This window comes from Clytia hemisphaerica, unplaced genomic scaffold (assembly GCF_902728285.1).
Source record: "Clytia hemisphaerica strain Z4C2 unplaced genomic scaffold, Clytia hemisphaerica genome assembly, whole genome shotgun sequence".
NCBI classification, from domain to species: Eukaryota; Metazoa; Cnidaria; class Hydrozoa; order Leptothecata; family Clytiidae; genus Clytia; species Clytia hemisphaerica.
Genome location: NW_027104297.1, coordinates 283465 through 296275, shown reverse-complemented (window position 1 = coordinate 296275; position 12811 = coordinate 283465). Strand labels below are relative to the sequence as shown.

Sequence of the window (12811 nt, the reverse complement as noted above, 5' to 3'; positions counted from 1 at the left end):
AGACACGAGAAAGTGTTTCAGGTTGGTAGGATAGAGCATGTTGCATTGCACAAACGCAAAAAAACTTCTCGTGTCCCCAAGCCTTTAGTGTCGCAGTATCAGAATTTGTTCAGACAAACTTTCCATTGGTGCAGTAAATTTCCAAGACAATGTGCAATTCATCTACTAAGTAAAGGAAGATGAGAGTGCACTTATTTGAGTAATTGGCATTTTGGTGAGAATTTTACTGTGAAGAGTTTACAGGAAAACGATTTGACATTTATTTGATGTTCCAAAGACAGATAATGATTTTTCCTTTAAGAAAGTATCTTTATGGAATCACGTTGCAAGTGCTTAGGAATTCGATCGTGACTTCCTCGTCAGCTAAAGTGTATAAATAAGCTGCAGATTCAATTGAAAAATCATCTGCAAACAGTTTCAAATTGTCAAGTTCAGTGTAAACAACAAGACAACAAACACTCTCAAAGATGAAGATTTGGAAAGCTTTGTTACTCGTCTCGTTCTTGGTGTACACAGTTCACTGTGAAACAGAACAAGAGGCGAAAGAAGCAAACATTGAAGCAGAGGAGGATGAACTTCCAGGAATGGAAATGAGTGACGAAGAAACGATCAACCAACAAGAAGATGCAGATGAAGAAGAAATGAAAGATGAACTTGAAGATCAAGATCTGAAAGAAGGTGAGAATTTTACTTAAGCCTCTATATATTTTAGTTTACTTTATCTTCTTCTTTCACACCAAAGTAAAGCAAAAGCTTTACGTCTGAACTTTGAACCTTTTTTTTTTAATTCAGAATTTTTCTAATCATAAGCCAGTCAATTGAAATTTGAATAAGGCTTTTTACTCCGGTTTCAGATGAAGACGCCAGCTACAAGCGATTTCTTTACGCCAAGAAGATCTTCATCTTCAAAGACAAACACCCTGTTCAATGTCAACTCACCAAAAGCAGTAACAAACCAATCAGATGATACCTCAAGTACGCATACGTCAAACGTCATGGTAACAAATGCATCAAAAAGAAAGTGTATAAATTTTGCGTTTTCAAATTCACAAAGACCTGTTTGTTCACATCCAAATTCATCATCAAGAAATGTTTCAGAATCAGACATGGTGGAGGCTACAAAGTCAAATGTCATAAAAGTGCACCACAGTTGGTCAAAATTCGAAAATCTGCAGGTGTCATCAATAAAGCCAAATTGGTCAAAGTCTATTACATCAAACACTAGATCTAGACTTTCAACCGAATCGGAGCAAATGAACTGACAAGATTTCTAAACGGACAACAATTTTTAACTAGCTGCTTTTTATAATTTTTATGTGTTTGTAAGCTTACATTTTTAAAATCGCTAAATAATATTTGCCAAAAAGGGAATTTACTCTTTCGTTTTAAACTATCCTTATTTGATCTTCGGGCATCTTAAAGTTAAGGTTCTCACCCGTCTGATTTCCCTTCAATGACAGTAAATATAAGTTTCACTTGGACTTGTGAGTCAAATCTTCCTTTCAATTTTCTTTCACCAATTTTTGATCTTTGAAAAAGGCGTATTACATGCAGGCAGGAGAATAGGTCCCACTTGGACTAGTAAACCAAATTTCCCTCAATATTTATATTTCCCCAATTTTTTAATCAAAAGGATTCTTAAGTTTATAAAATAGTTTTTATCCAAACCGCATCAGCTTTTAACTTTTGATGGGAGAAAGATTTTTCATATGATATGATAGTAATAGCCGCAATTAAATCCAGTTTTTCAGTCTTTAAGTGAAGTCAATAGCGGACAACAAATCTTTCCCTATAAAATCTCCCCAACCTATCCATATATTTAAAAGAGGATTGAAAAAACATCCCAAACAATTGTTTATACACCTACATAGGGTTACCTTAACCTGAAATTTCCATTCTATAATCTTGAAAATCCTCAACCTCCCTCTTAGGACTCTTAGTCTAAAGGGGGTTTCTATGAAGCCTTTCTTGGAAGATGAGCTAACAGCTTCATGGATATATTGACTGGCTATAAATTTGATGACTTAGACGCAGAAGGAAAAAACGATTCTGATCATTTTTATCGTTCTACGAATTATTTTGGTTTAAACACCCCCTTCTCACAGACTCACCGGTACCCCTTCCCACTTGGAAGTTTGGCCAAAATATTGTCCCAATTAGAAAATGATGAAGAAAATGAAAAAAGTCATTAAGTGATCATTCGAAGGTAAAATGTATAGCAATAGTGTTCTGCAGACGGGGCTCCTAGCATGAAAATGAAGCCACATAAAACTCCTATCAAAATCTCATAGCCCTAGTTGGATTGAAAGTAAACTAATAATATTTTGGAAAGTACCTACCCTAAATGAAGAACCCATTAGATCCAACTTCAAAAAATGTGTCAAAGTTTTTCAAAACTAAGCAAGGCTTCACTATTTGGGCTTTGAAATTCAGCGGTGAAAAGTTGATTTTCGACAAAGAGAAATGCATCTATAACTACCGGGTGACCCACGAAAAAGTTCGGACCTTTTCTCGGCGTCTTGAGGCCGAACAAATGTCCCAAAGTGCTCGGAATTTTGGTATTTAAAAAGTAGATATCCTAACTTAAAATTTGAGCTATCACTTTTTAAATTTGACCAACTAGTTCTCTACTTATGACCTTTTAAACTCAAAATTCACTTTTCGGAAAGTGTAAAAAACACGTAAAAAAGAGGTATTAAATTAATGCAATCAATTAGAAAATCTCTTATAAATTGACTTATTTAACGAGTTTTATGACATTAATAATTATTAAAAACACCTTTTTAAAGTAGTTTTTGTTTAAACCAGACTAGTTTTATCAAAATTGGCACTTTCAAGGAATTTTCTTCAAAACTGTATATCAAAAACGTCTAAAAATACCTAATTTGATACCCCTTTTTTACCTGTTTTTTACACTTTCCGAAAAGTGAATTTTGAGTTTAAAAGCTCATAACTAGGGAACTTGTGCGTCAAATTTAAAAAGTAATGGCTCGGATTTTAAGTTAGGATATCTACTTTCTAAATGATAAAACTCCAAGCACTTTGGGACATTTGTTCGGCCTCAAGACGCCGAGAAACGTCCGAACTTTTTCGTGGGTCACCCGGTATAAGGGAAGATGAGAGTGTACTTGTAAATCGTAATCGGTATATCTATGCAATCACGCATGTTTTTTCCCTTCAAAAAAAAAACGGTTTTAAACGGGGTAGTTTCTGAATCTTGATGCATCCTTTACCAAGTAAGGAAGAAACCGGAGGCAGTTTCTATGTCTTGGCCAACCAAAATCATCGATCGTAGTTTTTTTTGAAAGTGATACCCGTAGCATTACTCAATAGCGGCGTATATGCATCGAGAGCGCTAGATCTACTTTTCTTTGAATATTTGTGATGTAGCGCTGTTGGAAATTACGCAAACTTTAAACACCGCAATGCCTTCCTTGCGATTACCACTTTAAAAATAAATTCGATCAAAAAGGCGGATAAAGTTGAGTCCAGGGTTCGTAAAGGTCAGTGGCTCTAAGATGTAACTACTGGTTGACACTGTACTTGGATTTTCTTGGAGTAAATACTGCTCAGTCACAGGGTTATTTTGCTCGTTTCTTTTCTTGTATTTGGCTTTTTCTAAGCATTTCCACATGCCGTGACTTTTTATAGAAGAAAAACAGTTTTAACAGGTAATAATCTGTAATAAAATATGTTGCAATTAATAAAATGATTATCTTAATACTCTTAATGACATCCTGCAGTCAGAGGAGTGGACTCTATGCACGAGTTTAAGTTGACGAGGAAGGATTAATTATCAGACTATCCATTTATACTTTAATAAAAATGAATTGTCATTCTTCCTATTTCTCGCATTACATATCTTGCTCACTGCCTTCATGCTCTCTGAAGAAACTTGATTTTTGCCCTTAAAAACCACCCCTTCAAGTAAGATATTTTTTAGTTTGCAATAATTTTCACTGTGCACTTAAGATTTAATTTCTTGAAAACTAAAAAAAACATAAACCTGCTTAAACCTAGACTTTTTTGCTAAGATACAGACATCATTCAGACAGGTCCGCGCAGCAGGCCTGACTGCTATAATTCCCCTTAACTACCCCCCTTCACCCCGCCCTTCCTAAATGGGGCGCCGTAGGCGCCTAAAAGAAAGAAGAGGCTCCAAACTTTCCAACAAGCTATGAACAAGCTTCTAGCTCCTTCTAGATCCGGAGATACAAGCCTTTAAAGTTTGAACTAGCGATCTTCTTTAAAAAACTTAGAAAAAAAATGACCGTGGTACTTAAAGGGTTATTACACGATCGGTTTAGGAAAGGCAAAAATACTGGTGGTAGTCTACCGCCAGATTTCAAAAGTCAAAAAATCACATTTTTTGCAATAACTCAAGAACTTCTTTACATTTCGTAATGAAATTTTCAGAAGGCGGGGGTAAAATCAGTCAGGGGGTAAAATACTTTATTTTGCTTGTGTCAGGTTTTCTGAATAGTCGGCTTGACCTATGAAGTTAGTTTTTTTTTTAAATGACTAATATTTAGAAAAGGTCTGGAATGAGTGAAAAAAAAAATTGAAATTTTTTTCCAGGGGGTAAGAAACTGAAAAAAACGCTTTTTTGAGATTAAAAATCAGGAAACCAATTTTAAAACTTTTTAATCCATTCATTCAATACACAATCATGTAAGGAAACTTCCCTGAAAATTTCAAGTCTGCAGCTACTCTCAATCCTAAGATATTTCTGACAAGGTGAATGCAAACCCCCGGAAACGCGTTTTGAGAAAATCAAAGAAAAAGGCAAAAGTCTGCAAAAATGGGTATTATTTTAAGTTGGAAAGCTCTTTTCAAAAAAAAATTTCTTCACTGAATACTCATCCAACCAGTCAGGTTTCAAAAGTTAAAGTAAAACATTTCACAAAAATTGATAAAATATCCAAAAATCAACAAAAACATGTTGCGCTAAAGTCATGTATACATAGCAAAGTTTGCGGTAATCTTGCGATAACATCAAATTTGGGTGAAAACAGCCACATAAGTGTGTCAAAATGTTCATTGAAAGTCCAGCATAAACTCTCTGTAGGCATGAAAACTTTTTGTGTGCATATTTTTATTCACATAGACTAGATGACAATGAGCAATGAGCTGGCTTCTTGACCGAAGGAAGGCTGTTATGAGTGGCGGGTGTCAGATGAGAATGTGCGTCTCCAGAAGTTAGGTCCAGTTCATTATAATGCACATTTCCATCTCTGTTACATCATGTTGTGCTTGGAAATATCTCAGTTGCATTTAAATCCACTACAAAACATTATGTGAGCCACCAAAAAAGCACACACCGCCTCTCACCGCCTATATGCTCCTCAAAACAAAATGGCGGCAACTTAAATGTTTTTCGTAGAAAGAAATCCAGCAACATAACCAATGTACAGCAACTTTATGGCTTCTGTAGAGTCTATTCTTCATTTAAACAAATCATATTCCATCAAAGAAATTAAGTTTTGATCTAAAAACCTGCCAAGAAATCTGCAGAATCATGCTAACAGCTTGCTTTTCAGCTTGTTTTGATGTGTTACACTACTGAAGCTACCATCTTTAATTTTAAAGATGACGTAATGCCACGGAAAATAATATTTTGACGCTCGAAAAGGGCGTAAAAAGAGCTTTCTTTTGGCGTATCACATTGCTATGTTTCGGCCGAGATTGAAAAAATAAGTCCTTAGCAACGGGATTTTTTCCGTTGCTAGGACGATTTTTCAAGCACCTAGCAGGACAAAAATGCTCACTGCGACCTGAAAAATAAAGATATCTCTCTGAAATTTCCAGGAGATGTTCAGAAAGACCTAAGGATCTCAAAACACCCAAAAACCAAAATTCGACAATTTTTTCGATGATTTTCCATTTCTCGGTAGACTATAAACTTTCGCGGGGATTAAATTTCGCGGATTTCGCGGTTTTGGGTGTCATCTAAGAAAATCTGCGAAATTAAGTCCCAATGAAAATTTGGAAGGGCACTATTCGCAAAATATTTCTAAAAAAAACTTAAAATATGTCAAATACTTACTTTTGAATGTTTACTGGCATCAAAGAAGCGCTAATAATGTGTATTACAGCAACCAACATGTATGATTTGACAGTAAAAGTCACAAAATCGTGAAAATATTGCCACCCAATAATGCCACCCGCGAAATTAAGTTCCCGCAAAATTTTTGCATTTCGCGGATAGACCTAGCCAGTACCTTCCCACAAACCTAATTTTTTCTTTGTTTTAAATCGCTATAAAAAAGCGGTTTTCGTCTAACATGCTAGGATAGACCCAACCGTGAAATTTAATCCCCGCGAAAGTTTATCCCATTAAAGTAGTATTCTGAAATTTCTCGATAAAAAAACATGATTATCCTTTAATTTTGACGGGGACTTAATTTGGCGAAAGGGAAGTTTCAAAAATTTTGGCGGGGATCTAATTTGGCGAATTGCCGAGTTTGGAAATTTTAGGGAGGATTTAATTTAGCGAATTTTGACAAAATTCGCCAAATTTAATCCCCGCCAAAATTTATCCACTTAAGGTATTTTTGCAAACTATTAGTTATTTAAGCCTGACCCAGTTGTAAGTATTACTTCTAGCACTTCTCGACTTTAAAATTCCATGGTGAAAATTTAGCAAGGTAAATGGCAGATCTATCTGATAAAGGAAGATGAGAATGCACTTGTTAAGTAATTGACATTTTGGTGAATATTTTAACAAAGACGAACTTCCAGGAAAACGATTTGACACTATTTTATTTTTAAATGAGAGATAATGATTTTTCCTTTTCAAGGAAGTAATGCGAGAAAAAACGTTGCAAGTGCTTAGGAATTCGATCGTCACTTCCTCGTCAGCTAAGGATAAATAAGCTGCAGATTCGATTGAAAAATCATCTGCAAACAGTTTCAAATTGTCAAGCTAAGTGTAAACAACAAGGCAACAAACACTCACAAAGATGAAGATTTGGAAAGCTTTGTTACTCGTCTCCTTCTTGGTGTACAAAGTTCACTGTGAAACAGAACAAGAGGCGAAAACTATTTCCAATGATGAAGAAACAACAAATGACATTGAAAATGACGAAGTAACGATGGACCTTCTAGACCAAGATGAAGACCAAGAAGATGAACAAAGTGAAGATGAAGCAAGTGAACAACTTGAAAATGAAGAAGAAATGAAAGATGAACTGGAAGAGCAAGATCTTAAAGAAGGTGAGATTTTTTCTTCTGATTTTTCAAAGAAGAGTCTGTCAAAACTTTGAGGTTATTTTTCAGCCACACACAGTGTAAAACTTTTAACGTTAACGGTTTGATACGTTTCAAGTTTTTTTTTGTAAATTCAATAAAATCTTACCTTGCGTTTTATGTTCAAAGATGAAGACGCAAGCTACAAGCGATTTCTTTACACCAAGAAGGTCTTCATCTTCAAAGACAAACACCCTGTTCAATGTCAAGTCACCAAAAGCAGCAACAACCCAATCAGATGCTACCTCAAGTACGCATGCGTCAAACGTCATGGTAACAAATGCATTAAAAAGAAAGTGTGGAAATTTTGCGTTTTCAGATTCACAAAGACATGTTTGTTCACATCCAAATTCGTCATCAAGAAATGTTTCAGAATCAGACATGGTGGAGGCTACAAAGTCAAATGTTATAAAAGTGCACCACAATTGGTCAAAATTCGAAAATCTGCAGGTGTCATCAATAAAGCCAAATTGGTCAAAGTCTATTACACCAAACACTAGATATGGACTTCCGATCAAATCAAACCAAATGAACTGGACTGGACCTGCAAACGGACAACAATTTTTAACTTACTACTTAACAAATTTTTTTACCTTTTTGTAAGCTTACATTTTTTAAATTGCTAAATATATTTGACCGGCTCGAAACTTTTTTTGACTCTGAATTTTCTCATTTTGGTCAAATTGTTGTCAGAGGTTTTTTGTTTTGACATTTCAATTTGGGGTTCATCATATTAGTTCATCTTTACTGCATTCGTCATAAAGTGAACCATGCACATCTGATTTAGCCAAATCCCATCATGAAGTTTTGAGGACTATCAAAATTAGCCTCGTTTTGGCGAAAAAACTGTCCCAAGGCATGGCATACCTTATTGGTATATATTTTCGCGTGTTACAAATTTTCGCGAATCGCGAAATTTTTTCGAAAAAACGTGTTTCGCGTGTATTAAATTTCGCGATTGCCGACTTCTGGAAAATTTTCGCGTGTATTAAATTTCGCGATTCACTAAACTAGGTATTTTCAGAAAGTGGGAATATAAAGCAAGAAAAACACTGATTTTGCTTGAAACGCAACGTTTTTGATGTAAAAATACTAACAAAATACTAACAAAACATTTTTCGCGTGTATTTAATTTCGCGATTTTGTAATTTTGAAAAATTTAAACAGTATTAAATTTCGCGAAAATTGACCAAAAAACTCGCGAAATTAAGTACCCGCGAAAATTTGTAACACGCGAAAATATATACCAATAAGGTACCTCCTGACACTCTTCTAGTTTGGCGAAAAAATTGTCAGCTTTCAAAACAACACAATGAAAGGCAAAGCTGCTCTCCCAAACCACCCCTTTTATATCATATTTTTGAGAAATTTAGGAAAAGTCCCTTTTGTTAAAAAATTTAGATATTTTTTATGTGAAAAAAGAAGGAAAATTGTACCGAAAATATTGATTTGAGAGACCTTTTGACGTCTGTTTTTTCTGCAGTTATCTCACCCACACTTGTGAGATATGTGGCTCCTTCCCCCTGAAATCATTCAACCTGCATGCGATCCTTTTTTGTTAGCACTAAAATAATCTTTTTTCTTTGTTCTTCAGGCATTCTTCTTGAGTTACGGATTGGGTTGTCTTTGCGTCGAAGATCATAACCAAATTGGTGAGTGTTTTCTCCACATCATAGTAGGGGGAAATTTGTAAAATCGCTCGATTTTTTTAGTCAAAGCACTTGTTATACATTTTTGGAAAGCTAAGGGGTAGGGGAATCAAAATAACTTGGGTACCAATTTTTTTTCGGACACTTTGGTGTGATATTCGGACAAATACGACGGTCTCAGGCAAAAATCATAGGGTGAAAAATTAATGAAAATTTTAGCTTGAGAAAACGGTATCTATCAGTATCTAACTCGAGATATTGAGCTTCCGAAAGCGCAAAAACTGGACAAAACAGCTGTTTCTGGCTGAAAAACACTGAAAAACACTGTTTTTAAGGATTAATATCTCGAGTTAGGTAAAGAAATCACCTATACTCGCAATATATCACTAATCTTAATTTATTGAGAGCTTTCCAAAACTATTCAACAGGTCTCCGTTTTCTCAAGCTAAAAATTTCATTAATTTTTCACCCTATGATTTTTGCCTGAGACCGTCGTATTTGTCCGAAAATCACACCAAAGTGTCCCAAAAAAAATTGGCACCCAAGTTATTTTGATTCCCCTACCCCTTAGCTTTCCAAAAATGTATAACAAGTGCTTTGACTAAAAAAGTCGAGCGACCTCAAAAAAACGAACAAATTTCCCCCTACTATCAATTAGTATCTACATAAACCATGACGTTTATTCATATATTGGTCATGTTTATATCATTCCTGATTCACTGACTCAGGTTTCCCTTCACTGAAATATTGTTCCGGCTATGAATATACCCTAAATGTTGGTTCCCATGGGAATAGTGCACCCAAGTTTCATTTCTATTTGGAAAAAACAATTTTTAGGATTTGAATTCCTTATGATGCTGGATTTTTATAAAGGTATGCACAAAAGGATTAGAAATTCTCTGCTTCCCCTTGGTCCTTCATCCCATCCTAATTGGATTCTGAGACAGGGCTGGTATTTTACACGAAACCCAAAAACTATGAACTTAATATATTTTCATCATCTTTTTTAAACCAGGAATGAACGTTGGTGAAATGTGGAGAACGTTTTCGTGTCGACAAAAAGATTTCGTGCAACGTTACACGGCATATCACCATTTTCGTAGCAAAGGATGGGTGGTTCGATTCAGTAATCTGTTTGGTGCAGATTTTGGTGAGTTGATCTACTCTTAGTATTATTTAAATACTCGGGCTTACAGTTGACTCTTTAAAACGTCAAAGTGTTCTGAATTAGCGTCCTTTCTATGTCATAAAAACGAATATCTTTAAGATTATGATAGTTGAAGTAGTGAAAATTATTGTATCAGTACTGACAGTTTCATATCTTATTCAAACAATCCACAGTGGAAAAATCTTTAAGATTAAAAATATTAGGCTGGACATTTTACTCGATAGCGTGTATAGGGTACGAAAATCATTGAAGGGGCGTGGTCCTAGCTAAAGGAAACTTAAAGTATTTAACTTGACTCTGGTATTTTTATACCGAATTTTAATTTGATGAATCTTTTGTATTTTTTTTCTCCAGTGCTTTATCAGAGTGGTATGCCTTTCTATCATGCAAGGTAAGGGTTTCATGTTGTTCCCAATCTGCTACTTGTCTGCTGCAACATGAGTTCAAAACCGATCAGCCTCGTACCCAGAGTTACTTGCCCAACTTTTTAATTTACTTGCACCATATTTTAATTTTACTGGTGGAAGTGATACACCTTTCCTGAGTGCAATCAGAATTATAAAAAGCGAACTCTGGGTTCCAGTTTGGTTTGAAGTTTTGATAGTTTTGATAGTTTTGATATTTTCAAGAGCTAAATCTTTGAGCTGATTGAGACATTAAAAGACTGTATAGCTACCCTGTAGTTTTAGACACTATTTAAATGCTAAGCTTCTGCCCCATCGCCGAAAAAGTATATCTGCAATTGATTATGTTGTAAAACCACACAACGTTATTGTCTTTTTTCGTTTTCAGTTATTCAGTCTTTGTACGCTATATGGACGAAAAAGATGGCGGTTTGGAAGAAAAATCGTTTTCGTGGAAAGATTTAAGTTGTATTTGTCGAGTCAACGAAAAAGTTGCAAAGGTTAGTATGACTGTTCACTTTGTTTAATTGCCCCCCCCCCCAATTATGTGAGCCATAAGGGTCCCTTTTTCACATCCTCAAAGGGGTACAAACACCATTAAACAGGAATTAGGTCTCTGTAAGGGTTCCAAATTTACAAAAATAAAATCCCTCAAAGGGTCATAAAGGGTCATAATCGGACTAAAATTTTAAAGTTTTGGGGAAATAGTCTCTCCAAGGGTTCCAAAGACGCCAAGAAATGGACAAAATTTTCTGAGGGTCGATTTTCGAACTTTGGTTTGGACATACTCGTCATCCCGTAAATCGGGACATTGTATGCGTCCAAATTATATTTGACACTGACAAGCTTGGTCATCCAACCCCTTGGGGAAATACAACTCAAATTAATAAAACTCCCTGGGAAAATGCTACAACTTTGCCTAGATTTGAGCTCTTTTCAAATGCACGTAAAATCTTACTTAAGAACCCTGTGGAAATGCCTTTAAACAATACGTAATACGCGGTTTTTTTTATAAGAATAACTTCTATAAGAATATCAGGGTGAGATTTCAGAGTTAGAACAATACGCTATTGTTTAGAACAATAGAAAAATAAGAATAATGCTCAACCTCAGCCAAAGTACACTATTCTTATAAAAAAAAACGTGTAGATTCCTGAAAATCTTAAGTATTTTTATACGTACATGTGAGAAGCTATAGTTTTGCACTTTCTTTTTAGGAAGTGCTGATTTGCTACGTCGTGAAACCCAAAGGTAAGACAATGTAAACTTCATTTCTTTACTAGTTTTTTGACAACTGTAGCTGAAAAAGCGACTGTAGTGCAGAGGTAGAGCAACCTACTTGGTGCAAAAATGGTACTTGATGTCTCTCAGGACACCAAAATTTATCCTTAGACATCGCAGATTTACCTCCTGGACAATTCATCCACCTCCCCATGAACGGATTTTTTCTGGAAGAGTGCAAAGGATGTAGTTCAAATCTTCACAATAATTTTTTTTAGAATTCATGTCGGAAGAAATTACGAGCTATTTTTATTCTGCAGTATATCCGTAAACCTAAAGATTTTCTTCCCCTTTTTGTTCGAGTTATGTAAAGTACGTTATTTTTGCTCAACCAAGGATTTCGGTAAATAAATTCTTTCTCATTTTCATTTTTCCCTACCAGATGTCGATGAAAGTGAACTGAAAAGTCCAGGTGTACTCAAGAAGCTTCGAGTGGTGGTAAGTTTTTAACACTTTCTTGGTCAAGCTATTTATCATGTTCTAACGTCAACAAAATAAAAATTGACGTCAAAAAGGTGCCTGATGTGTCTTCCTCTTTTCGAGTATATCTCGCTATTAAGCACGGGTAAGTTTTCTTCTAAGAATCAACCGTTCTTCAACCGATGAAAATTAGCTGGTTCGGTTAAATGGGGAAAGACAGTAGTACTATTCTGGACTGCTCTAGAACTCCCTCTTTTTTTCATTTTAGGAAATGGTGATTCGACGTTGGTTACCAGAAAGACATCGTGAGCTGAACAAAGAAAAAATCTCTTGAAAAAGAATATACAACGGTGATAAGTATGTGAAGGATTGTTCGAAAATTGAACTATACTGTATGGCGTGAGATCGATGCGATAATGAAAATGGTGAAGATTGGATGCATAGAAGAACTTATTGAGTGTTTTATAGTTTTATTACCAAACAAAATATATAATTGACCATGGAGCAGCATGGAGTTATAAAGAAAAACAGGAGATGTATGTTATTATAACCACCCTTGCCCTACGATTAAAAAATGTTACGATTTTACATACTCATAATTGCATGTATGGTGCATTTTAATGCGCTCTATTGTATCTTGG

The 12811-nt window shown here is 35.3% G+C and overlaps 2 protein-coding genes across 2 annotated transcripts in view; both read left to right on the top strand.

Annotated features, from left to right (window-relative positions):
- Positions 1-11734, top strand: part of LOC136817243 (tRNA-splicing endonuclease subunit Sen2-like) — a 36410-nt gene extending 24676 nt beyond the window's left edge. The window contains exons 8-12 of the mRNA XM_067073578.1: positions 8843-8900; positions 9913-10047; positions 10420-10456; positions 10858-10969; positions 11687-11734. Of these exons, the coding sequence (XP_066929679.1) occupies positions 8843-8900; positions 9913-10047; positions 10420-10456; positions 10858-10969; positions 11687-11734 (390 nt within the window). The remainder of the gene's footprint in view (positions 1-8842; positions 8901-9912; positions 10048-10419; positions 10457-10857; positions 10970-11686) is intronic.
- LOC136817226 (uncharacterized) lies at positions 393-1371 on the top strand. The gene is made up of 2 exons (XM_067073564.1): positions 393-678; positions 855-1371. Exons 1-2 carry the CDS (start codon positions 468-470, stop codon positions 965-967), a joined length of 324 nt encoding a protein of 107 aa, XP_066929665.1. The 5' UTR covers positions 393-467; the 3' UTR covers positions 968-1371.
- Positions 11735-12811: the final 1077 nt, after the last annotated feature.